Genomic DNA, 27,709 nt, shown 5'->3' with positions numbered 1-27,709 from the left:
TTTTCAGAGGATGAAATTAAAGCTATCTATAGTCATATGAAAAAATACTCTAAATCACTATTGATTAGAGAGATGCAAATCAAAACAACTCTGAGGTACCACATTACACCTATCAGATTGGCTAACATGACACAACGGTAAGATGATAAATGTTGGAGAAGATGTGGGAGAATTGGAATAGTAATTCGTTGTTGGTGGAGCTGTGATCTGATCCAACCATTCTGGAGAGCAATCTGGAACTATGCCCAAAGGGCTACAAAAACATGCATACCCTTTGACCCAGCAATATCGCGTCTAGGACTGTATCCCAAAGAGATCATAGAAATGGGAAATGGTCCCACATATACAAAAATATTTCTAGCAGCTCTCTTTGCGGTGGCCAAAAACTGGAAACCAAAGGAATGCCCATCAATTGGGGAATGGCTGAACAAGTTGTGGTATATGAATGTAACGGAATACTATTGTGCTGTAAGAAGTGATGAACAGGAAGACTTCAGAGAGTCCTGGAAAGACGTACATGAACTGATGCTGAGTGAAAGGAGCAGAACCAGGAGAGCATTGTGCACAGTAACAAACACAGTGTATGAGGAATTTTTCTGGTAGACTTAGAACTTCATTGCAATGCAAGGACTTAAAAAATTTTCAATGGTCTCTTAAGGCAAAATGCCTTCCACATCCAGAGAAAGAACTATGGAACTGGATCGCAGAATGAAGCAGACCATTTTCTTTTGTGTTAAGTTTTGTTTTGTTTTATGGTTTCTCCCATTCATTTTAATTCTTCTATTCAACATGAATTGTGAAATTGTATTCAATAGAAATGTACATGTAGAACCTATATAAGATTGCAAGCCATCTCAGGGAGGGAGTTGGGAGGGAGGGGGAAGGAGGAGAATGAAGGGAAAAAAATCTAAGATATGTGGAAGTGATTATAGAACACTGAAAACAAAATAATTATTAAAAAAAAAAAAGAGGTGTGCAAGGAAGAGCTTTAAAGTGGAAGGGAAAAATGGGAGAAGGGAGAAAGAAAGGTTTGAACCTCACTCTCACCAGAGTTGGTTCAGAGGGAAAAGTATATATACACATTCAGTTGTGCATAGAAATCTGTCTTACCCAATAGAGAAATAGGAGGGGAAGGAAATAAGAAAAGGAGGAGAGAGTATTTTTAAGAGAGGCAGTGGTCATAAGTGAAACAGACTTTTGAGGAGGGAGAGGATAAAAAGGGAAGAATAAACAGAAGAAAAGGGGATGAAGGGAAATACACAGTAATTATAACCGTGAATACGAATGAGATGAGCTCACCCATAAAATGGAAATGGATAGCTGAATGGAAACACGCTTGAAATAAAAAGACAAACACAGAGTTAAAATTTGGGCTGGAGAAGAATCTAATATGCTTCAGCTGAAGGAAAAAAAGGCAAGAATAACAATCTCAGAGAAAACAAAAGCAAAAATAGACCTAATTCAAAGAGATAATCAGGGAAACTACATTTTGCTAAAAGGTATCATGGACAATGAAGTAATATCAAAAATTTTTACAGCAAATGTGATAAAGGTCGCATTTCTCAAATATATACTAGGGAACCGAGTTAAATTTTTAAAAATAAGTTATTCCCTAATTTTTAAATAGTTACAGGATATAAACAGGCAATTTGTAGAAGAAGAAATCAAAGCTACCTATAGTCATATAAAAATGTTCTAAATCACTGTTGATTAGAGCAAGGCAAATTGAAACAACTCAGGTATCACCTCACACCTATCCGAAATGACAAGTGTTGAGCTGATAAGGGGAAAAGGTCCATTATTGAACTGTTGTTGAGTAGTAAACTGGTCTAGCCAATGTGGAGAATAAACTGAAACTCTACCCAATGAGCTATAAAACTATGCATACCCTTTGACCACTACAAGGTCTGTATCCCAAAGAGATAAAAAAAAAAAATTAAAGGGACCTATATGTACAAAAATATTTATAGCAGCTCTTTTTGTGGTGGCAAAGAATTAGAAATTGAGGGAATGCTCATTATTTGGGGGATGGATGAACAAGTTATGGCATATGATTGTAATGAAGTACTCTGTGATTTTGTGATTCAAAGCATTTTGTTTATAAGGTAAAACAGCCTGATAATATGTAACCAGACTGTTCAGATTGTTCATAGCTTTTGACCAGGTAGTTCTACTCTGTGGAATGTAATTCAAGGAAGTAATGCTTCATACCTCAAAAAACAAGATGGCAGCTGTGTGGCACTTGCCTTTAAAGACTGGCCTGCCTCAGTCTTTCAAATCCTGCCTCAGACCCCTGGCAGCTGTGTGACCCTGCGGAAGTCACTTAAACTTCTTTAGCCTCAGTTTCTTCATCTGTAAAATAGATATAACAATAGTACTTACTTCATGGGGTTATTGTAAAACTCAAATAGAATAATATATATGTAAAGCACTTCACAACCTTGAAAGCACTAATTTTTACAAAAATGCCTATAGTGGCACTATTCATAATGGTGGAGGGAAATGTACGTAACTAACATACCCTGAATTAAGAGAATGGCTAAGTGAAGTCTGATTTATTAACACCAAAAAATACTGTGACAGTGACATGCTTAACAACTGTGACTTGACCTGGAAATATGTATGTGAAGTAATGTTAAGTGAAACAAGTAGAGCATACTGATTACAGTGTAAAAATACATGGTCCCATTCAACAGACATTTGACTGCCTACTACTCAATGCAAGAAAATAACAATAACAAAAAAACCAGAAAAGTGTTTGAACAATACAAATAGTTGATATTTAATGTCCCACGGGTTGCTTTTTTGAAAATGTTGTTTTTTGATATTTTGAGGCTCTTTCATTTCCTATGTGTGGGTATACTTTCCAGATCTCTCTCTCTCTGTCTTTCTCTGTCTCTGTCTCTCTCTCTCCTCCCCCAACTCCCTTTTTTGCTCCCTCTTCCCTCCCCCTTTTTTTCTTTCTCCCTTTTGTAGTCTGAGACATCAGGCAGTAGTCTGTCTCCAGGTTCTTGGTCAAAGTGTTTCCACCTTTAGTTAGGACTTTTATAGCCCTGAAGTGCGCAGTCACCTCTGTATCAGGCTGAAGCATTGGAGTAGTGCTTCAGTAGAACTTTTCTGGGTGTGTGTGTACATATAATAATGTTTATATACTTGTTAATATATTTTTAATAATTATATATTAGTAATTTTACATATGCAGAGGGAGAATTAGGCCCTTTGGTTTTATTAGCATAGGGACTGAAAAGAATGGAAACTGCCTCCCCTGTTCTGTAATGTATAGTAAAGATTCAGTGACTTGCTTCTAGTCCCACATCTACTTTGTGTCAGAGGCAGGAGTTGAACCTGGGTCTTTGTGACTGTAAAGCCTTCCATGGGTGCCCACACTATCAGAATTGGGTTGTAGTTAATCGACAAAGTCAGTAATCCATCAGTAAATGCTTGAGTTGACCCCTGATTTATGAAGAGAGAAAGAAAACAAAACAAAGTATTTTTGACTTTACATTTGAAAGCAGTGTATAATCCTGAAAAATTAGGTTGTTATTTTGTTGAATAACATGTTAATGGCAATATGTTTCTTTTTCTTTTTGTAGTGCTCTACCGAAAAGGCCCACCATTTTACCATGCAAGGTTTGGAGTTCACAATTTTGAAAAAGCTGCATTTTGGGATTACATGACAAGGAAATAACAGCACTTTTAAACTTTGTCAGAGGAATTCTTCTTTGACAGTTGATGTTGTCTGTCTTTTTTGTTTGGATTGGTACAGATACCAAATGACTTCACCTTATTTCAGTTACTCCTTTGGTGTTAAAATTAATATTTTAGATTTGAACATTAATCTGCTTAGCAATTGTTTATCTTAACTTTGCCCAGTACCATTTTCTAAACAGTTAAATGAAGTCACATTCTCTTGTTTTATGTAGGAAAAAATAAACTATTAGTTTTTTCTAAGAAAGAAAATGTTAAACTCAGTGTGAAAGATTATCTCTCAAAGTTGATAAAAGTTGGTGCTTTCACTGACAATCTTAACACAATTGAAGGTTATATGATATAAATTTTATTTCATTTGTCAGGAAAAGCAATACCATTTTCAGCAGACTCATTTCATGCTTTTTATTTGGAAATATAATTTCCTTGAGTAAAAGACTCCTTTTTGTGTTTTCCAGTTATTCTGTCATTATTGAATTGGTTAATGACAGTTTTGAAGGATCACTTCGGAGACCTTTCAGCTGGAAGTCATTGGCTGGGTTAAACAGAATTACAGCTAATGTCTCCAAGGTAATGAAATGTTAATGATGCCATTCTTGTCTGATTTAAATGTGTGCTCTTAACCAAAGGAGTATTATGTTTGTTAACTAAAGGTAATTTCACAGTGTCCTGTCATTTGGATTCTTAAAGGAATTTGCATCTTTAATAAACTTCTTTCTCAGGAGTGCCTTCTAGAAGGTTAGTCTTTCAGAGTGTGATGAAAGACATTACCTAAGTCCTGATGGTATTGTTTCTTTCTTCAAAAATAAGCCAAGATTCCTTAATTGAATGTATCAGTGTTCCAAATACATTCACAATTAAAGTAATAAGAGTTCAGGTCCCTTATACTGGAAACAAGAGATGCTTCCTTGGAAATCCACTTTATAAAAAATGTCCACTCTGGATATAGGTGAGAAGCTGGAACATATTTCTGATGTGATACTGTGCCTGTTTCATGGCAAGCAGGGCTTTATGGAAATATGACTGCCCTGGTGGACATCCAGAAAAAGCTAGAAGAACCTATTAAGCAAGCTAAAATTTCTACAGGATCTTTGTCTGGGAGGCTGCATGAAGATGCAGACCAAAGCAAACAGAGGAGAACCTTGAAGGGAAGAAGAATGAGGGGGAACCTACTGAGGCACAACCACTAGGAGAACTAGGAAGGGCAGAAGACCAATCCTGGAGAGGCAAAGATCTCAAAGGACAAGGAAGTTGAGGGGAACCCGAAAGATGTAAAACCTGCTAAAGAAGAAGCTGGGAAGCCATGATGAACCAAAATGCACCAATGAGAAGACTGTGGGAGCTTTGCTGAGGAGAAGGTGGCTAAGGTTGCCCCATCTTAGGAGCCCATCCATTCTCTGAACGACCAAAGGAACTGAAGGGCTAAAAATGTGATGATGATTTCTATTTGGTGGTTGTAACTCTCTGACAGGCTTTACCAGAAGTTATGATGGGACATTGCATCCTACAGACCTTGGAAGAAGCAAAATGTAATCTTGGCTTTTCTCTTTATCCTGCTATTGACGTGCCTTTTTTTTTTTTTTTTGGAGGGCCTATACCCAATAAAAATTATTTTGTTGAAAGAGGGGGAAAAAAAAAACAAGCTCCTTGCTTCTTAGACAAAGAATCACAAGCTCAGATTTTGTGATTGGTCCTTGCCCTGTTCCATCACAGAACAGAAAAATTGGAAGGGATTTCCATGTCCACATAATAAAGCCTATGCATGGCTGAGAATTCCTTTGACCACTTCCCTAAGCCATCATCCAGCTCCTTCTTGAAGACCTTTAGGGAAGGGGAGCAGTCCCTTGGACAAGTAGGTTTTCCTTATGTCACACCCAAGTCTGCTTTTCTGCAGCTTCCAGTCATTCTCTCCAGTTCTTTTTCAGGAGCCAGAATTGAACAGGTTTGGGGCATCTTCCATGTAGCAGTGCTTCAAACATTTGAAGACATTGATCATATCCACTTACGTCTTCTCTCTTACAGTTGTGAGGCTAAATTTTTTTAATGCAAGTATAGAACTTTATACTAATTCCTGTTAAATCTTATTTTATTCAGCCCATCGTTTTAGCCTTTTTGGATCTGAACTCTGTTACACAGTTATGAATTGCCCGCACAGGTATTGTGTTATCTGTAGATTTGACAAGCATGCCTTCTACACCTTCACCCAAGTCACTGATAAAAAGGTCACATTGCACAAGCCAAGAACAGCTTCCTGGGGGTGCCATGAGAACCTTCCTCCAAGATGGACTTGTGCCATTGATAAGCACAATATGGCCTCAGCCTGGCACCCCCTGTTCTGGGTTTTAGTAATCATTGCTTCCCTCTCAATGATCACAAACCATCCTCTATGCATTTCTTTTTCATTACAAAAACATTTATTAATGATATAAAATGTTCAAGGTGCTGTACTTAATACTAGAGATATGAAGACAGAAATCTAAAATCAGTCCCCTCCCTCAAGGAGCTTACATTCTATTGTATCAATGAGTTCCACATGCATATACTTCCATATGTTTAGGCAGTTCTTTTTTCCTGTGCATTAGAACTATTTCTTTTCAAGTCTTTAGAAGTTCACAATTTTGAAAACACTGACAATTTTTTTTTCAAACTATTTGCAGAGGGAAGGTACTGAAAATTGGAAAAATCATAGGCAGTGGTATCAGAGGCACTTAAGAGAATATCAGTAACTACCAACTAAATACTTAATGTAGCCATTTCAGTTTAATGCAGCTGAATCGGAGCTATTTCCATTGAGTTCAGAGAATTTTAAATGGGGGATATTTGATCAGCTTTTATCACCTTTATTTTTATTTTATTCCTTTCTTTGGTGACAAAGATCACTTCAGGTGAGTGGTTATGTAGTAAGTTAGCATTTAAAATACATAATTGAAAAGGAAAAAAAATACATGCACAAAACTTACAAATGCAAATAAAAATTTTTAAGGATATTGTTTATAGCCAGCTAGGATTAGAGGAATGCTTCAGTCTTCAACTGTTCTTCTCAGTTGCAAGCCCAAAATAACTTCCCATCTCTGATGTATCTTAGTTAGGCTCTTGTTTTTAAATTGAGCTGAAAAAGATGGTCTGATGGATGGGGAAGCAAGGTAATACTTATTTACCTCCATTTCCTTACTATGCTTTGAGATTTTTGAGCATTATAATTGGTTGAGAGGAATGAGAAGCATAGAATTGGAAGCATTTGTGTGGCCATGAATATGCCCAGGGAGTTCTATCTCTACACTACTTACTAATGCCAGAAGAAATGACCTTGAGGTATTTTCTCAACTGAGAGATCAAAGTCTTTTTAATAGAGCTTTTTTACAACTTTTCAATCAGTGAATAATCTGGAAGCATTTATGATTAAGTTTTTTATATTAAAGTCACCATTCTAAGCATTAACAATGCAAAGACAAAAGTGGAAAAATTCCATGACCTCAAGGGCCTTACATTCCAACTAAAGAGACATGTACATAGGAATATATGACACATTCAAAGCAGACACAAGTTAACCTTGAATGAGAAAATGAAAAGGGCAAGACCAGAAAGGCTCCTGCACAGTGTGGTGCTTTAAAAAGAGTTTTGAAGAAATCTAGAAATTACAAGATGGGAGGGAGAGTATGGGAGACCTACACAGAGAAAGGAGTCCATTGTATCAGGAGGAGTAAGTGGGCCACTATCACTGGACCATAAAGTACAAGGAAGGGGAGTAATTTGTGAGGAGACTGGAGAGGGAGGAAGGGCTCAGATAGTGAAGAGTTTTAAATGCCAAACAGGAGGAATTGGTGTTTGATCCTAGAGGTAGGAATGAGCCACTGGAGTTTATTGAATGGGGTGGAAAGTGGTGGTGTAGTCAGGAGCCAAGCTTTAAAGAAATCAGTGTGTAGAATGGATTTGAATGGAGAGGGATTCAGGGAGACTTAAATAGGAAGTGAGAGGTGTTGAGATTGTGGAGATAAGATTTGGAATAAGTTGGAATGACAAGTTGAGAATGATACGAAGGTTTTAAATCTAGGTGGTTAAAAGGATGAAGATGCCCTCTTCTATAGTAATAGGGAAATTCAGAAGAAACATAGATTCTGGGGAAAAGATAGTAAGTTCTTTTGTGGGCATGTTAAATTTGAGATGCCTCTGGGATATATCCAGTTGAAAATGTCCAGTAGGCAGTTGGTGATACGGGACTAAAGCTCAATGGTGATAGTAGGGCTTGAAGTCATCTGCATAAATAATAACTAAATCCATGAGATTTGATGAGGTCACCAAAGTGAGAATATATAGAGAAAAGAGGACTCAGGACTGAAACTTTTCAGATTCTAAATATGAATGCTTAATCAGATTTTCTAGGGGGTAGAAATAGTTTCATCTCTTAATATAACAAGGTATATTATAAAATCCATGTGTGTATATATATATATATTTTACATTCTGTAGCAATATAAATTAGTTTACATTATTGGAGGAAGGATAGCTCTTATTATGAAAATTCTAAGAAACAGGCAATTAAGAAGCATTAGAAATGATCCTATATATCATAAGAAGGGTTACAGCAAACACACACACTATAAAATGAAGTATAGTAATTGTAGTTGAACATGCCCTGAAAAACAAACACGTCTATTTTCTCTTAAAAAAAAAAAAACAACATTCAGCATAAACTATAACAAAAGTATTCATGATGAAAACCTGAAAAGAAAACAGGCAGGTTACAAATAATGTTCTGCAGCAGACTCCATCTTCACAAGCACATTATTAACTGAAGTAAAAAGGAAATAATATCCCATTAATTGTTTATTGATTTATAAAAAAGCACTTGACTTGAGCAAAGTATACAACTTTAAAAGACTTTCTTCCAATAAAGTAATTCTTGAGTATGTTAAGATCATGGGAGATTCCTGGATAGACTTAATGACCAAGGACTTTGTTCAGTGATACATAGATTGCCAGAATCAAACTAAGCATAAAACAAAGGGACATATCCATAGAAGTACCATTTTATCATGGTCATGGAGGAATTCTCTACATAGAGGCTTAACCGAAGAATTCCCTGTTGGTAGTGAAGTTCTTCGTATGTTCATGTTTTTAGATGGCATTTTGTTGTTTGCATCAAGCCCCAGAAGTCTATAATGCCATCTCTGAGATTCATGACCGATCAAAAAGAGATTGACTGAACGGTCGCTACAGGAAAAATGACGTGGATGAGGAATCCCTCTTCTCTGGACTGTGTGACAAGAAGTTGAATGGTAGCCCATTTGGTCAGTCCATATCTACAGAAATCAGACAGTGACAGACAAATCATGGATGATGAACTGGGACAATGAAGGGAAGGGAAGGAAAAGCTTAGCGACTGGAATGCCACGAAAAGGGTCACTGTTGCATTTTAAAATGCATCAAAGAGAACAGAAGGAAGCATAGACAGGCAGGACAGCTTTGAAACTAACCTTGATTTTTAAGGTATTTTTTAAAAATTCAATCTGAATGTGATACTTTCATATACAATCCTTTTTTTCTGGTCTTTGTATATGGAAATACTCCTATTTGATGATGTTTGTCAAAAACCTAACAGAAGTTTACAAAAGAATGTATAGGTGGACATGGACTAACATTGTACAGGATTTAAACAGTATGGATGGGTGGTGATCTGTACAACAGGGAGGTCATGGGTCTATGGAAGTATGCTTGGTATAGGGAAATCACTGCATATAGTATTTTTTTTTTTTAAGTATTTGGAGCACAATTTTGCTATTTCCAATTATCATGGATATTTACAGTTGTTATATCTTTGGTTCTGTGACATGCTGCTTGAGTCATGGGTATAGTTTATTTGATGTCAGGTTCTTGGCCAGGAACAAATTTCCCCAGTTTACCATTGTTCCTATGAGTCATTGTAGAATGTTCCCTTTTATGACACATTATGGTGAAAAGGAGAGACTTCCTGTATTTGTAACAGAATCATCTAAGTTTGTAATAAATTCAGTTCTTTTTAAGTTGTGGAGTTTGTTTTGTTTCTCGACAGGAGCTTCTGTTATGCTATTTGATTAGACCATCGAATATGACTGACCAGGAAATGGAATCACCAGAATGTCTGAGAAGAATTAAAGTTCAGGTGAGTTGATCCTGATTCAGATTATCTCTGTCTCTTGTAGGATATTAGCCTTGACATCTGCTGCAAAACAGAAGCCCAGCCTTCTATCTCTCTCCAGCGGTTCTTTCCCTTCTGCCTTCATCTTACATGGATCTTCCCCAACTTCAGGCCTTCCTGGCTATCTTTTTACACTCTTTTCCTTTGCCAGACTCACTGAACGGGTAGTGTCTCTCTTTCTGCTGTCTAGATTTCATCATCATACTTTTCTGCATTAACATTCTGAAATTGGCCTCCCAGCCATGCCCCTCCTTCTCCTGAAGCTGCTCTTTTGAAGGTTGCCTAATGTTGACCTGAAAGTTGGTTAAAGAAAAGGCAACAGACTAAAAGCAAATATTATTTATTAATTCCCTCTTAAAGAAAACCGTAACATAGTACTACAGAGCCAGGATCAAGACCTGGGTGACCCAGTACAGAAATCATCTGGCTTAAATATATTTTACCGTGAGAAAGGAATGCTCTTAGTTGAACAAATTGTAAATTTAGTAAGACAAGACAATTAACAAAGTAGTGTCTGTTGGGTTTTATGATTCCAGGCTGTGTAAACTTCCTCCCTGCAGCATATGTCTCTGTGACATACGATAAGGAGAAAATCCCACCATTTTGGTAGCAGGCATCCAGTCCTAAGCAGGTACTTGAAGTTGCTGACACAAAAAAAGGTACCTTTAACAAAGTTTCAATTGAAATTACAACCCAGGACATCTGTGTTTTTTTCTTATCATTAGCATGCCATAAAAAGGTCTCCTAAAGAAATTACTAAGTCAGCCCCATTTGCTTCACTGACACACCAAAAGGCATTCTCTGAGTTTACTTAAGATAAAAAAAGAGACTGTTAGGTCCAGACTCTTCTTAATTCAAGCTTTGGCCCTTATTAAAGTCCAAACTTTACATTAAATATTATCACTAATAACAAATCAACTTCCTGTCAAACCCAGCAGCCTTTTCATAAGCTCTCTCTCCCACTGACTTTTTGCTATGTTAGCCGTGTTGAACCACTCTGTTTTCCTTGATATTTGTTTTCTTTTGACTCCTTTGATATTACATCATTGGGCTGCATCTGTTTTTTCTTCTCTGTGACCTTTGCTGGGTCCCTTTCTCTGCGCAGAATGATTTCCAACTTTGTTATGTCCTACCTTGAACTGTCTTCTGGTTATTTCACATACATTCCTTTTTTTCTCCCTGTTGGTATTGTAAACTGAGGATGAAGTAGGAAGTATCTTCTTTATTGCACTTAAACAGTTCCATGGGAACAGTAAAACTCCTGCAAGGTTCTCTACCATGTTATATTCTCTACTTTAATGCTCCCATATTTTGGCTCTAATATTTTAAAGTTAACTCTGTATTACATAATGTATCTATTTTTGTACACACACTATTATTTCTGGTTAAAAGGATTGAGTCCTGGGGGCAGCTAGGTGGCACAGTGACTAGAGTAAGGGCCCTGGACTCAGGAAGACCTGAGTTCCGATCAGAAACTTGACACTCACTTGACAAGGGCAAGTTCCTTAACCCCAATGGCCTTCCTTTGCCTTCCCCCCCTCTACAAAAACAAACAAACAAACGAAAGAATTGAGTACTGGCTGTCATACTACCAGTGCTCTTTCCGAAAAGGCGGAGCTCCCCATATCAAGGCTGAATTAGCAACAGAAGTTTACTGCAGTGAACACTCTTTTTTATTCAATTCTGTTTTGTCACATGTTCCCATTCAAGGAATATAAACAAATGGAAGCATTCTTTCATTTCCTTCAAGTGTAAATTGAAGCTCATGAAATCATTTCCTAGTCTCATAAAGGCCATTGTTTAAAAAACACCAGATTGTCAACATTTGACGGTATAAACTGGTCTCAATCTAGCGAAAGTAAAACTAAAGATAAGAACATGTAAAATATTTGTAGTGTTATTTTGGGGGTTTTTTGATCATAATTATTTTTTAGTGGGGGGAAGGGAGGTTAATAGTTGACTGATTTACAGTCAGCTATATCTGATCGCCTGTTGGATGTTTTAAACTGGATGTACCATTGTCATATCAAACTCATCATGTCCAAAATTAAACTCATTATATTTATACACAAACTCCACCCCCCTCCAGACTCAAGGGCACCACTAGCTTTCTAACTTCCCAGGTTCATAATGTCCATGTTATCCTTGATTCCCCACCTTCCCTCACCCCACATATCTTATCATTTGCCAAATCTTGACATTCCCACAGGCATGTCTTCTCTGGAGTCCAGCCCCACCCTGTTTCTAGCTGTTGTCCCTTTTTGCCTAGACTGTTGCAACAGTCTCCTGATTTTCCTCCCTGCCCAAGTGGCAGCTGACCATATCACTCTCCCTGGCTCTGTGAATTTGAATGGTTCCCTTTACCTCCAGGATCAGCTCTCAGATTTCATTTTGAAGCCCCCTCACAATCCCTCCTGCATCATTGCCTGTCACTCCCCTAGCCCAGTCAGACTGACCTTGCCCTTCCTCATCCAGTTGGTCCACATCCCCTCTGCTGTTCACTAGTTCTCTCCTATGCCCAGAAGGCACTGTCGCCTCCCAGGGCCTCTTAAAATCCCATGTTTCCTCCCAAACTACATAGCTGATGATTTCAACATCTTTGCTTCTCATAATTCCCCAGCTGCCAGTGCTCTCTTCCCTAAAAATTTACCTTGTGTATTTATATTTTGTGCAGGCTTATAAATGTACATGTCCCCTTCCTCCTTCTCCTAGAATGTAAACTTTAGGAAAAGGACTATTTCATTTTGTTTTTGTATTCCCAGCACCTGGAACAGGGGAGGCGCTTGTTGATTGATTAATTGATGGAGGTTTTTTGGTTTATTTTTATTTCAGGAAGTAATCCTGAGTCGCTGGGTTTCTTCTCGTGAGCGAAGTGACCAAGAGGATATTTAACACACAAGCCAAAAATCCAAATTCTTAATTCACTAACAAGTATTTACTGCATACCAACTGTGTGCCCAGGCCTGGGCAAGGTCAAAATAATGTCATAATCATTAATTAAAAAGTAAAAGCTCTTGGGGTCTGCACCACATCCCTGATGTCACAGATTCACTGATGTCTTGCAGTACTTATGGGCATTGTTGCTAATGAAAATGTCCCAAATACCAGAACACATTTTTCAGTTCACATAACCCAGAATAAATTCTCTCAATGATCACCATCACCTCTTTTCCTCCTGTACTTTACTACCCTAAAGTTTCTAACAAATACAAACACACTTGCATAGTAACTACTGATATTTAATTAGTTTCAGTGCACAGACTCACAAAGTACTTTTTCATTCCCTCATCCCCAAGTCCTCACCAGGACTCTGTCCATTCAATCTCCTTCATTCCTCCTATGACAGTGGTTTTACTGTTATGTTTATGTAGATTACTACTGAATTACAGACTCTAGCCAGCCCTAATCTCCCCTAGAGCACCTGTCCTAAATCTCTAATTGTCTGAGCATCTCTATTGGAATGCTGCTCTGGTACTGTTATCTCAACATGTCCTACCCTTAACTCATTATCTTCTCCACTAAATCTATGTCTGCTGCCCAACTTTCCTACCATCCTCACCATCAGAATTAAAGCCTATGTCATTTATGATTCCTTAGAGGAACTCAGAGAGACACTTGGCTATTTTATACTGCTGCAACTTCTTTGGACTGTTTATTCCCATACAAATCTAGAAAAACTGTGAGAGTGCTCTGCCAACTTTTCTGGCTGACAAGGAAATTAAAGAAGTTGTTAACTTTGGCACTTTCATTCCCTATCTAGCTGAAGTATTTTGTTATGGTGAGTGTCTCTTTTCAGATGTGAGACTTGTAGAAACAAATTCAATTAAATTAATATTCTGAGGGCATCCCACTGGGTGCCTATCTACTCCTTTCCAACTTGTGCATGTCCTATAAATGCCCCACAGGGACCCCAGCCAACATGGACTTCCTTTAGATCTCTCAATACTACATAGATACCAACATAACATGGTTTTCCATTACGCCCTCCTCTTGCTCCATAAGCAGCCCTGCTTCTTCACCAGTTACACATCGCTGTGATAATCTTTCAGGCCACTTCTGAGCAATTTAGTGTTGATAATACGTTGTAGGATATTTATGCCTTCTATGTGACTTTCCCTTATAATTTTGATTCCTTGGAGATTGTGGTATAACATGATTTCCAGTCATGTAAAAAATTCCACTGTTTCTCCTCATGGTGGAAAGGTATAGAGACCATGGGAAAAGAATGATACATACACTTTCAGATAAGAATATTCTATATATATTTTTTTTGCTTAACTTTTTATTTATTAAAAGATTCAGATGAAGAGATAAGAGAAGCCACCCCCAAACTACTGATTTGTGAAGGTGGGAGGTCCACAGGTGTTACACATTGCACCTGCTTTTGGACTTTTTTGATGTGTCAGTCAGTTGTGCTTTCTCTTAAAAAATACTTCATCATATGGGATGGTGCTCTGGGAGTGGGTGGAGGAGGAATACATGGGATACTATAGTGAAGTAAGAAACAAAAATATAAAACACTTTTTTTAAAGTAAGGGTCAGTGCTATGGAGGGGCAATATATCCAGGAATGATTGTGATATAAGTATAAAAATCATCAATACAATTTAAAATAAACATTAAATTCTAATAACCCCATCATGGGAGGGAAGTGATTCTAGATTCTTGAAGGATAGACCAAAGACGTAAGATTTCTGGCAGGTTATGCCAAGCCATGTGATGCAGAAAACATTTTCGGTGTGGTGCTGGTGATGGACTATATCTGAGGACTCATTGTGAGAAGGCCCATCACCAACAAGCTGGCCACCACGTAGTGAATTCTTCACAACAACTCATCAAATCAATCCCATGGATAGCAGCTCTCCAAATTTCATTGCCTTTCTTGACGTAAAGTGCATTTTAAAATTTCATCCATAATTTGTTCCCCTAAGGAAGCTTTGTATCTGAAGCAAGGCGATCAATAATGTAGAAACCATGTTCTTCTATTGCTCGATAAACAGTGATATACTTAGAAGCTCTCCTTGTCCTTGGTACCACAAATTTCTCAGTGAATATATCTTTGTCCAATGGATGCTTCCCTTCTGCACTCAGTATATAATTAATGAATGTCAGGGCATAAGTGTAACAGTTGTGGCAATGTTCTTCATACCTTTGAAAACAAATTCAATCATTTAAAAAGGGCTCAGAAGGAATTTTATAGGTGATGAGGGGGTGCCTCCTTCCTACTCCATTCCCAAGTGCTTGGGGGATGTGTTGAAGTTAAACCCATTCAGGGTGATCAGAAGAGCACTGACTGACTTCCATTTGTTTCTCCATGCTTAGAAGTGGACAATTAAAGGGGATAAAAAGTTGAAATTTGGAGAGCAGGCATGTAAACTACACTTCTGGTAGATAGGATAGCATAATGGACAGAGTGCTGGACCTGGAGTCAGAAGAGCTGGGTGGGCTTCAGTCCCACTCTGGACACTTCTTAGCTGTGTGACCCTGAGCTAAATTTCCCCGAGCTTCAGTTTCCTCACCTCTAAAATACAACAAGAGCACTGATCCACAGGGTCATTATGAGACTAATGGGAGCCAATGTATGGAAAATGCTTTGCAAACCTTCAAGGCCCCATGTGGTAGAAACTAGAATTGTTTTAACTTGATAATTCAATTCCAGATTGTAGTACCTAGCCTAAATTATAGTAATCATTTACACAAGCTAACCATGGAATTTTAGAACTTGGAGGGACGCTGGAAATAATTTAGTTTTTAAGAGTTAAGGAAACAGACTCAGGAAGACATAGGGACTTATCCAAGGTCATACAGTTATTGGAAGGACTTGGAGCCCTCAAAGCAATGCCCTTTCCATTCCCTCTCCTGTTTTGGTGATTATCTAGAGTGGTCCCATTTATTCCAAGGGATTTCAAAGGTCTGGAACTGGAAAGGACCTCAAATACCTTCTGGTCTGACACCCCCCCTTTTGTGGATGAGGGTGATTAAGTTCACACGGGTGGGTTCAGAGGTGGGTTTTGAACCCAGGGCTGTGACTTCTGAGCTTGCTCTTTCCTCTGTACCAGGCTCTGAATTCATGGTAAGTTTTAAAAGATGAAAGGAAGGTAGCAGGGGTGGTGGTCATGAGGTTAATACTGGTGTGTGCAAGTGTGAAGATCACTACTTGAGAAATTTGCTGGGAAATATATGAAAAGAGAAGAAAACAGTAATTTCTCTGATTTTGATCTTTGTGAAGTTCCACACACACACACCCCACCCCACCCCGCAAGGTTAATTCAATCTGAAATGCCCTGGTTGTGGTTTTGCTCATGTTAAAGAATCTATGCTGCTTTCATGTTGACTAGCTTTGCGGAAAATTCACCAGCCCAAATTATGCAGCCCCAGTTGGAATTTTGTTATATACTATGGTAGCCTAAAGATCCTGTTTTGTGGGTGTCTCGCCTAGATACGGACTGTCATGTTACAGTGCCTGCCCTGCTCCTTTTCTGGAATACCCAGTGTCTAGAATCTTCCATACTAGAAACTTCTAGCCTCACTAAATGTCTCCTCCCTGCCTAATGAGAAATCTATCAGACATGCCTGTGAACGACCCCACCTCTTCCTTAAGGTCTCTCTTCTTCTCCTACACTGGGAACAGACCCGTTGTGTGTGACAGAACCCTGGGCAAGCTTACTTGCCCTGCACCCAACTAAGAGGAGAGACAAGAATCCAGATGTCAGATCAGGAGGGGGCCTGTTACAGGATCACCACCCCTCTTCTTCCTACCTGGTCTGAAAACCATCTTTCCCAAGGCCCAGACCACCCCATGTTGGATAACTTACAGGCACAGCTTGTGCCTCAGAATAGCTGGTCTCCACTTCCTCACAACCCTGTCACAAGCCTTCCTTGTGTCAGTTAAAACTCACTGAATAAAGACCCATTTCACTGATATCACTGAGAAGTCTGCTAATCCTGGGGAAATCTCTGAAGTCTCACAAAAAGTATTAATGGGGATCCTTATAACTTGGGGATACTTTTGTGACCCTATTAGGTTCTATGGAACTGCATACCTGTTTGGAGACCAGGTATCTGTTGCAGAGAACTCTTCCAGATGCTTATCCCATTGGTCCATCAGTCCAAACATGTTGGGCTCTAAGAGTGGAACACTTATACTCTCTTCCCACCCAGCTTCATCTCTGTGGACACCTTGCTCATTGTAATTATATACAATTCCTATTTTAAAAAAAAATCAAACTGGTCTAGTAACATGTTTATGAATTCTGCCTTAAGGGAAACATGGAAAAGCATCTACAAAATCATTACTTCACACATAATCAGACTTCCTAATATGTAAACAAAATCTTCCCAAATAAAGACTGGTCTGGTATCAGTGGGTCCCGGGTTCTTGAGTGGAGGCAAGGAGAAACTCCAGAAGCCCTTCCTGTGGCTAAAAGCACAAGAGAACATCCCAACAATTCTGGCTCCTGCTTTCCCCCAGGAGCACGCAACTTTGCAATGAGCTTAAGGAAAACTCTCCAAATTCTTTAGTTGGAATAAAGTTCTACTTTGTAGATAAGTTTGTTTCCCTAAAGAAAAAATCTACAACAAATTTAAACTATTAAAAGTCTGTGGTCTGATTGGCTATTCGTGTGGGTAGACTTTATGCTTGCCTACCTTCTGACATAAAATATTTAATCCTTGTGTTTGCATTCACTGGAGCTGAATATATGAATATGGTAAAGGCAGAATGGTGAATCATATTTTAAGAAATTAGTAGAGTCTGCACCAAAATAAAACCCAATGATTAAAAGACCCCCAAATCTACTACAGTGAGAATATGGAACTATAAATCCAGTGTCTGGCACATAGTAGGTGCTTAATAAATATTGAATGGTTGATTGATTAAAACCTTTTGCCAAAAAAAAAAAAAGCTTTACAAAGAAAAGCTGTCATATATTTAAGAGAGGTGAGTTTAATATCAGTGACGAAGAGAACACAGATTTACAGTTCTACCTCACCCCTACAGGCCGGTCAGGTGAGGTCCTGGAGGAATTTGGATGGACTCAGGCTAGTGACCAGGCACAGAATGTGACTTGATAGGAACGTGACCACGCAAAATCAAATAATCTAAACCATTCAGGCAGAAGCAAAGGAGCTCCAAAAAGACAGAGCACTTCAGTCGAAGGGCTTTTCCAGCTTAGCTGGTTGTGTCTATAATGTGGCTATGGGCATGATTCACAAAATAGGGGAAAAAGGCAGTGGGGCCATGGGCTAAAAAGAGCTCCAAACCCTTCCCTGGAGAAGTCAGAGCATTTGCAGTTCTATGGAGAACCAGCAAAAAGCTTCAGCAGTTGGAAACACAGGTGCAGCTCAGTGGCAGCACCAGACCCGTAGATGACCTCAGCAGCTCTGCGAGGATGCAGCTGATACCCAGGCTGGGGCACTAGCCCAGAAGTCTGAGCCATCCTGTCCATATGTATTCCACAGTACATGTGCCCTCAACCACACATAGAGACCCAAAAGTCTTTATGCAGTTTTAAGCTTTAATAACATTTATACATATACACATATATATATATGTATATATATTCCCTCTCCCACTAGTTATAAGAATATGTGGGATGGTATTCCTTGTCTGTATGAGATTTTTTTTTGTCATTTGTTGTTTTATGCAAGATATTTATCTTTTACTCTTAACTAACATTAATCAGGACTCATGAGACAGTTTTGAATAAATATGGTGACACAAGACACAGCTTGAATCTGAGGTAGCTTTCAGCAGACCCACATTTGAGGGGAACATGAGCTACACATATATTATCTCACTTGAGCTTCATTACAACCCTTCAAACACATTAGGTAATTCTCCATTTTGTAGGCAGCTGGGTGGCACAATGGATAGAGTGAGGAGCCTGAAGTCAGAAAGACTCATCTTCCTGGGTTCAAATCCAGCCTCAGACACTCCCTAGCTGTGTAAGCCTGGGCAAGTCACTTCACCCTGTTTGTCTTAGTTTCTTTGTCTGTAAAATGAACTGGAGAAGGAAATCATAAACTACCACTCTAGCTTGGACAAGAAAACCCGAAATGGGGTCACACGAAGAGTCAGATGTGACTGAACCATTTTATGGACAACAACTAAGGTTCCAATGCCCAAAACTACACAGCTGGTAGAGAGGTCTCCAGCTTCCTTCTAGACTCATTTCATGTGCAGACTTCTATGGGAAAACCTTCCTGATTCCCCCTAGTTATCACTGTCCTCCTCCTCCTCTAGTTGTCATGTGTATAACTTATTGATTTAAGGGTTATAAATTTCTTCTTACCTCCTCCCAGGGAGAATGTCAGCTGCTTAGGGTTGGGGAGCCCCCTCACCTCACCCCTTTCTCTCAGTAGGGAGTGTATCCTACAAACCTAGCACCCACATACCTTGTGCACAGTAGGGGCTTAACACCAGGTACATTAATTGGTGCAAAAATATGCTTGGTCCTGTGAGACCTTGTTAAATAAACATTTGGAGACTTGAACCTAACAACCTGGGAGAACAGGAATGAAGAGGTAAGGAAATTGTTTTACCAAGTGTATTGGTTATTCCAACATGGAGATCAGCATTTCCATCATAGTCCCTGAAAAAAAAATCAGTTTTTAGAATCTCCTATATATCATTTCTTTTCACTTGAAAAACTGCTGACATACATAGAACGTCCTAAATTAGAGTGATCAAGAAGAATGTATTATTCAGAATAACCAGTGCCTAGCACAATGTGTGATACAAAGTAAGTGCTTAATAATGCTTGTGGGCTTGTTTATTCACGTTAATAGTGAGTTTCCCCTTAAATACCTAAGGGATCATGCAAGGTATGGGAGGGAGGACATTTCAAAGGAGCCAGCACAGGATGGCGCCTTCTACTGCCAATCCATGGCTGTAGGGCTCAGTAAGCTTCCTGGGGGAAGCAAAGTTCTTATGAGTGCAGTAGAATCAGGACCGGACATGGCAGACCCAGACATGATGCCATCACTTTAGTACAGGAGAAGGGCAGAGAGTCAGACTCCTATATCCTTACGTATTCCACCACTCCTATATCTTGCCTCTGGGTGACAGTTATGATTCCTGAGGCCTTGAATGCCTGCAACTGGTTTCTCATTTCTGCCTCAAACCCTTAGATTTTTGGCTCTCTGAAGAAGCACTCATATTGGCCTAGTCTAGATTTGCTTCACACTTATTTAAATTCCAATTTGGACCTCACCCATTTCTCCCAGAAGGGGGATGCCTCTCCCCAGCCTGGACCCATACTCAAAGCCTTTCCAGCTTGGTCAGACCTCTTGGAGTTTATATGCATGGCCTTCAAGAACCCAGACCGTGATAAAGCAAGGAGGAAGGGGCAGGGGGGTAGGGGTGGGGGGGAGAGGAGGAAGGTAGGAGTTTAATTTTAACAATTCAAGATATCTTTGGATAAACACATATTTAATATCTATGGGACAGTTGAGACTATTAGTTATTGACACATTAATATGATTTTAGTGGTTAGAATTTCAGCCCTAAGAAGACATTTCTTGACATAAAACATAATTTTACAGATGAGGAAATTGAGGCTAGGAGAGATGGAGCCAATTGCCCCAATTCTAGCCCTCTATTATGCCAAAGTGCGTTCTGTGACTCTCAAGAAATTGTATCTGAAGGACTCATTAATAATGGTGGCATTTCCATAGCACTTAGAAAGTTGTAGAGTCCCTGCTTACTTTGTCTCATGTGAGCCTTACACCAATGTTGTAAGGGAGGTACAACCATTCCCATGTTACAAATGAGGGAACTGAGGGTCAGGGCATCCTGACCCAGTCACTAACCAGCCTGTCAGACTCAGTGTCCCCATCTGTAAAATGGAAATCATAGCTCCTACCTTACAGAGTTGTGAAGATCAACTGAGACAGCTTCTGGAAAACGTGCTTCACAAATGTTAGCTATTTCATTATTGTTCTTGGGCTTCATCAGAACTTACAGAGACAAATCCAAGCACACGTGTAAGACAGCGGCCAGTGAGGATGGGGTACATTTCTACATGGTGCGCTGTTGTTGAAATCAACCTTCAAAGCTGCACTCAACGGATCCATTTTGGTCTTACAATGAGGCTGGATGTACCCCTTCTGCAGGGGCCGAAATCTGAGTTAAGAAGTGCCTTCCTGTGAGGGAAGCAGTTCGTGGGTCTTTGTTCCTGTTTAACAGAGGGCCCATGACTAAGAAATGCCAGAGCTGGGGATTTTGTCTATCACCATCAAGCTAAAGCTGCTTGACTGCCCAGTCATGCCCAATCACTGGAATACAATGTTAGTGTGAGAGACCAGCCTAGACAGTTATCTTCAAATGTTTGCCCTTCAAAGGTGCCTTGTTCCTGCCCAGCCAGTCAGAAGGAGCTGTGCGTGTGTTTGCCAGCTGGAGAGAGGAAAGGAGGGCTTGAGAGGGACTTTGGGGAAGAGGAAGGAGCACTGGCCTTGGAGTCAGGAGTTCGAATCCCTCCCTGTAATACCCCTTGGCTCTGGGGCCCCTTTCAGAAAGGACCAAAAATGGAGAGCTGGCCCACCTCAGAAGCTAAGTCTGACTCCTTCCTTTTATGGATAAGGAAACAGATCCAGGCCCATGAAGGGATTTGTCTGGGGAATCTGCAACAGGGATGAGATCTGACCCCAAATCTGATTCCAAAGCCACTTTCCCAGGTTCATTTAACCTTTCTTTCTAAGCCTGTTTCCCATTTGCAAAATGGTGATCATAATAGGACCATCTATCTCTGAAGGATATGTAAGGCTCAAATAGGACAGTGTGAGTAAAACACTTCGCAAACCTTAAAAGTGCTACATAGATGAGAGCTAGGATCGATCAATCAGTAAGCATGTATTAAGCATCTATGTGTCTGCCGCTGCTGTTTGTTCTTTGTTTGGAAAGAAGACCATGACAGGCAAGTGAACTGGATTTAAGTGAGGCAAGGCTATGCAAAGTCACCAGCTTCACTTTCTCCTCTGGAGCATCTGGGTCCAGGGGTCAGATATGGATCAAGACAATTGGCCCAGGATGCAATGAGATTATGTTGGCCTTTTCAAGCTAAGATCTTTAACAGATCTCAGTTCAACTGAGAAGTGCCCATTCAGTGATTAAGGCTTAGTAAAAAATATGGCAAAGAACGGCCTCTTTAAAAAAAAAAGATCTGGGAGGGAAAGATCCTCTGAGTTTCTGGTCAAAATGAAAACAACTGGTATTTACACTCTGAGCCAGTCAGGGCCCAAATAAAGACCAAGTAGGGTTTGGCCTGCGACCTATTGTTGGCCAATCAAAGGGAGTCGCAGAGTGATTTGGGGTTAAAGGCACTGTGCTAAGAACTAGGAACGACAGGCAACAACAGAGGTGGAGAGGATGAAGGTTAGGCATCAGAAGCAGAAAGCCCTGGGTTCAAATCACAACTCTGACATGTACTGGCTAGGTGACCCTGGGCAAGTCACTCAAATCAGGTCAGGCATCTCCTCAAGACTACGAGGTGCATGTCTCAAATGGTTTACTTTCTCAGTGAGAGAAGAGGGAAGGAGAGAATTTAAAATTTTAAGAAATGAATGTTGAAAATTGTTTTTAAATGTAATTGAAAAAAAAATATAAAAATGAAAAAAAATATAAGGTACAGAGAAGGCACCAACTTGCATTTCCTCACTTGGAGCTCCTTTTTCTAGCTCAAAATATTATTTAATAACATTACTTAATACCAAAAATGTTACTTAATTATTTTGTGCAAAGAAATTTAAAGCATGCTTCTCAACAGAGGGAGGAAGCAACATCCAACATTATAAGAGGAAAACCAAAAGACTGTCCCATTTAAGTGAGAAAGTGAAGAGGAAAACCACAGAAGAAACTCACTCCCCAGAATACCTCTGGAAATGACTGTACCTAAGGAAGGTCCCTCGGGTTGGCCTGAGCAGGAAGACGCACTGCTCTCGGTGCCCATGGATCAGTGGGGTAGCCATGCTGACTGGGGCCTCGTCCAGCTTCCTGAACCTCATGGGCTGCTGGCACACAGGGCAAAGGTCAGGCACCCTGAAGCAGTAGATGTCCTTTCCACAGTGGCGGAATTGGATAACTGCTCGGCCAGCTTCGGGAGGCTGCATTGCCTGCAGCTGCAACCTCTTTGCATCCAATGCCCAGCTTCCTCCTGCCCTTCTCCGAATACCTGGTACTGGCCCCTGCGGTCTAGGTAACCTGATCCACTGTGACTTCATGCAGATGGACAGTCCTGGGAGCCAAACAGCTCAGAGCACCCAGGAACTGCGAGGCCCCACAAACCCTGTTCTTAAAGAGCCAGCCTTCTTGGGCCCTCCTCAGGAAGCCTGTCCCTTCTGTACCCAAGTACGGGACCTCACTTACTGCAGCTGCATTTTAGTTTAGTTCATTAGTCATCATTTTTCAAAATTATTTAGGAAAAGTAAGTGGAAAGAACATTGGAAGAGGAGAAAGGAGATCCAGAGTCCTATTCCAAATCTGTTGTGAGGCAGCGGTGTGACCTTGGGAAAATCTTGTTACCTTTCCCTTCCTCGGTTGCCTCTTCTGTATAATGAGGATCTTGAAGGTCCCTTTCTATCTCTAAAATGCTTTGGTTCTAAAGCTTAGAACGGATCCTAGTAGATTCAAAGTTCCACATCTTTATCCACAGGGGTGACAGAAGCAGCACTAACAACAAATAGTCACACTCAAATTGGTAACGATAAATAGCAAGACTAAGGGACAGATAGCAGGCTGTGGTGGGTAGTCTGGTGGCCTTGAAATCAGGAGGAACTGGCTTCAAGCCTGCCTCTGACACCTAATGGCTGGACCACCCAAACAGTGGTGCCATACAAAGAAATGGCAGTGCAGAAGAGAAGGACATTTACAATTAGGAAGTCCTGAGTTCAAATTCTGTTGTGTGAGCTTGGGTAAGTCACTCACCCTCTCTAAGCCTCAGTTTCTTCATCTGTAAAATGGAGATAATAGGATCTACAGTGTTGTGAATATCAAGTGAAATAACATCTGTAAAGCTCTCTGCCAGCATTAAAATACTGCATGAATGCTAACCATTATTGTTCAGTTAATGATCTCATTACTGTCAGTCTCACATCCTACCATCTCCTACTATCAAGCCATCCACTCAGTCCATTTCACCATCTGCCTCGCACCACTGACATGCTCCTCCCCAATTGGACCAGCACCCTCTATACTGGACCTGGGACCCAGACCTCCCTACTTGATCACAGTTTTCCTGAATTCACACTCTATTCCTTAGGGAAGGATCAAGCCCAGTTGACTGGTGACTCGGTATGTGCCAACTGGTCCCTACTGCCTGACTGTGCTTCAGGTGCACATCTAGTCCTCCACCCAAGCCCACCTCTGTGGACATCTTCCCCCCACCCCATTTCCACCATTCCAAAACAAAGCCCCCTTCCCTAGTTCCTTCTCCCTTATATATAAAGAGGGTGCCTTGGCAAGGGGGTTACTTCTTCATGTGAGACAGCTGGGGTACAGGAGACAATAGCAGGAGAAGGCAGATAAATAATCTATTCCTGGCCCACCCCCTGTTCTGATCACGCTGTTCCTGGATGATATCTTTCATGTCCCTTCTCAAATGTAAGCCATGATTTATTGGTAACATTTTTCAGCCTGCATATGCCCATCATACAGCTCTCCACTGCCTTTCTGGTCACTTATTGTGATTCACCAAATGCCAGGCCTAGAGGCCTGAGGGCTACCCGAGTCTTACCTTACCTATCGCAGGTCTTCGGCTGGCCAAACTGGATAAACGTATGAGAGAAGAGACTTTCTGGAGTCGAACAAGGGTTAGGCTTTATTCAGGGTCTTGGTTACATGTGCAGGGGGAATTCTTCCTTAGGAGAGAAAGAGAAATCTCCCAAGGAGGCAAAGATCTTACAGTAAGAGAATGAAAGCAGAAGTGGAAGTGGGGAGAGAGGGGAGAGGGAAGAAAGAAGAGAGGAGAGAAGGAAGAGGGGCCTTCTGTCCTGTAAGGGCCCCTCAGCGCTAAGAGCGCCTTCAGGCTTTCCTGACCCTACTTAAGCTCTCCTGCCGCATAGTTTGCACCTGAATACCGTGCCTGTTAGACAACAATAGGTGTGCTCAGATCCGGGCCAATCTCGAGGGCGGGGATGCTCTCTCCCAGCGTTTCCCATGGGAAGAGGCGGAAATGCACGAGATAGCTCGGTCTCACACCTCAATTCCCTGCTGTTCCCTGGGGGGCCTCATGAGAACTCTAAGGTTTAGAAGTCCTCACTTTTACCTGCCCGAGACTGTCCACATGGAACTGAGTTTACACCCCCAACACACCAAAGATTGTGTTACTCTGTTAATTCACATTGCGTTGCGTCACTGAGAGAATGCCAATGTCAGAAATAAAGGGTTTTGTGTCAGAGAGCAGTTGGGGAGCCTTAAAAATACTGTATAACTCCACAAAGGCAGCCTAGGTCATTCTTGTCTTACTACTCAGCCTTCAGGCTTACCCTTGATCTTGCCATCATGTCCATCTTCATGGACTCTGACATTCTCTTCTCAGATCACAGTCTGCTGTAATTCCACCCTCTCTCTCAACTCTGCTCTTTTCCCTCATCATAGCTTCCAATTCCGGGCCCCCTTCCATTCTTTTCCAGGCAATCACCCTTGCTCTGGCTACTCTCCTCCTTTCCCCATTCTGATCCCCATGGTAAACAAGCTCCACTCTGCCCTATCCTTATCCCTAGTCTCCATATTCCAACACCAATCTTGCTCTAAAGTGTCAGTGATCCACATCTTTCACTCCTCACATGCTGCTAAACAGAGAAAAACAAGGAAACTGCTGACTAGGTCCACTCTAAATTTATGTTGCATCATCTCAACTGGGTCCTCACTATGGCAAAGCAATCCCCATTGACTCACAAGCCCACTCATGACAGTGGTTTCTCCAGACCTTTCATCCCTCCTCAAATCTCCCACACCTCCCCCTCCCTCTTTTCCTTGGTTCTTCATCTCCCCATCACCCGGATGCCTTCTGCCATTGTATCCTGATTCACTCCTGTCTCACCTGAAGAGGTGGCCTTTCTCCTTGACAAGGCAAACCCCTTTGTATCCACAAGTGATCCTATTCTTTCCCATCCTCTCTTGCAGATTATCCTATCATCCTCCTTCTCATCTTCAATCTCTCTTCTCCACCAACATCTCCATTTCTTTCCCACCCTCACAAAAAGCCCTTACTTGATCCATCCATCCCTACCAGCTACTATCACACGTCTCTCTTCCCTTTTATGGCCACACTCCTTAAGAAGTTTGGCTGCAATCCTTTTCTCTCAGTCTCTTAACTCTCTACTGTTTGGCTTCCAACCCCATCGTTCAACTAAAAACCAAAATCACAAGCTGCCAAATCTGATGGTCTTTTCTCAGTCCTCATTGTTCTTCAACTCTCTGCCAACTTTGACACTGCTGATGACTTCTGGAGGTTAAGTTTTCATGACATTACTCTCTCTTGGTTCTCCTCCTACCTGACCACTTCTCAGTCTCCTCTGCTGGAGATTAATCTGGCCCATTAATCATGGGTGCCCCCCACCCAAGTCTCTGTCCTAGGACCTTTTATCTTCTTCGTCTGCATTATTTCACTTGGCTATCTTAGCAGTTCTCTTGGACTCAATCATTATCTCTATGTGGATGATTCCCAGATCTATTTCTCAAGGCCTATCATTCAGTTTCATATCTCTCTCTCCTAGACATCTTGAACTGGCATCTCTGGTAAAATCTCATCTTCGATAGCAAGCCTTTCCAGATCACCTTTGATGCTCATCTTCTCTCTGTGGTTCTCTCATTTATCCTGTCACTAGCTTGTCTGTGAGCAGTTGTCTGAACGTTGTCTCCCCCATTAGACTGCAAGTTCCTTGAGACCAGGCTGGAACTAATTTTTGCTTTTCTCTTGCGCTAATCCCCAGTGTTTAGCACAAGTATGTAGCACATAGTAAGTGGTTAATATATGCTTACTGACTTCAACAAATGCTTATTGACTGACTGGGACCAGCTGTTTTTCCATTGTCTATGCTTGATCAAGACTCACGAGCTAACTGATGCACTAACTCAATGAACAACCTGTCTAATCACATGTCATGTCATTGTTGTTCAGTTGTTTCGGTCATGCCTGACTCTTCGTGATCCCATTTGGAGTTTTCTAGGCAGAGACACTGCAGTAGTCAGCCATTTGCACAATAATAGTTTTCATCCACCTGGTTTTTCCTCTGCGGCTTTTTAGGCTGATTTATTTTGAGTCATCCTGGATCTGATTTAGGTGCCTTTGTAACATACTCGGGCTTGGTACAATTTTACAATGTAATTCACCAACAAAAGAATCTGGAGGTGCTGGGGATAAAAGCCTGGCAGTTGTATGGACTATAAAGTAGAAGCTTAGTGAGAACTAGGTGGCTCTTTTACACAGGCCCACACTTTCAAGGGGGGCTGGGTCTTTTGGTTCCCAGTTCTTTGCTTCAAGCAGGACTTGCACCGTTGGCCAGGCCCTTGTCCACCCCACAGGGGAGGGGTTTCTTTAAAGTGACCCCAGGTAGAACAATGAACAAATCAAAAGGCCTAAAGCAATCATCTCTAGAGTGGCTTTCTTGCTTTCCTCCACTAGAACTGCTAGACTCAGATTCATTTGTCGCCATGGAATCTTGGTCCTTTAGCTCTCTACTTTGGGAGGCTATATGAATATAAAGCAATCGACACAAATATTCATTAAGCACCTACTATGTGTTAGGATGTAGGGCAGTCAGGGGGCATAGTGGATAAAGCATTGACCATGGAATCAGGAGAACCTGAGTTCAAATCCAACCTCAGACA

At 40.7% G+C, this 27,709-nt stretch overlaps 2 protein-coding genes across 5 annotated transcripts in view; one reads left to right on the top strand and one right to left on the bottom strand.

Annotated features, from left to right (window-relative positions):
- The window catches only part of TSEN2 (tRNA splicing endonuclease subunit 2), a 40,972-nt gene extending 27,926 nt beyond the window's left edge, over positions 1-13,046 (top strand). For all 3 annotated transcript variants that reach the window (XM_072598453.1, XM_072598452.1, XM_072598454.1), the window contains 4 exons: positions 3,594-3,630; positions 4,167-4,278; positions 9,758-9,847; positions 12,716-13,046. In XM_072598453.1, the coding sequence (XP_072454554.1) occupies positions 3,594-3,630; positions 4,167-4,278; positions 9,758-9,847; positions 12,716-12,775 (299 nt within the window). In that variant the 3' untranslated portion in view covers positions 12,776-13,046. The remainder of the gene's footprint in view (positions 1-3,593; positions 3,631-4,166; positions 4,279-9,757; positions 9,848-12,715) is intronic.
- Positions 13,047-14,147: 1,101 nt separating this feature from the next.
- MKRN2OS (MKRN2 opposite strand) lies at positions 14,148-23,091 on the bottom strand. 2 transcript variants are annotated; one of them, XM_072598455.1, is made up of 4 exons: positions 22,754-23,091; positions 19,426-19,475; positions 16,926-17,088; positions 14,148-15,031 (listed from the first exon to the last, which is right to left on the bottom strand). In XM_072598455.1, exons 1-4 carry the CDS (start codon positions 22,987-22,989, stop codon positions 14,809-14,811), a joined length of 672 nt encoding a protein of 223 aa, XP_072454556.1. In that variant the 5' UTR covers positions 22,990-23,091; the 3' UTR covers positions 14,148-14,808. The 2 variants fall into 2 exon arrangements, with proteins under 2 accessions (XP_072454556.1, XP_072454557.1); XM_072598456.1 differs by having other exon boundaries at positions 22,772-23,088.
- Positions 23,092-27,709: the final 4,618 nt, after the last annotated feature.

Source organism: Notamacropus eugenii, chromosome 3 (genome assembly GCF_028372415.1).
Source record: "Notamacropus eugenii isolate mMacEug1 chromosome 3, mMacEug1.pri_v2, whole genome shotgun sequence".
Lineage (NCBI taxonomy): Eukaryota > Metazoa > Chordata > Mammalia > Diprotodontia > Macropodidae > Notamacropus > Notamacropus eugenii.
The sequence above is the reverse complement of the archived record's forward strand: the minus strand, read 5'-3'. Positions and strand labels throughout refer to the sequence as shown.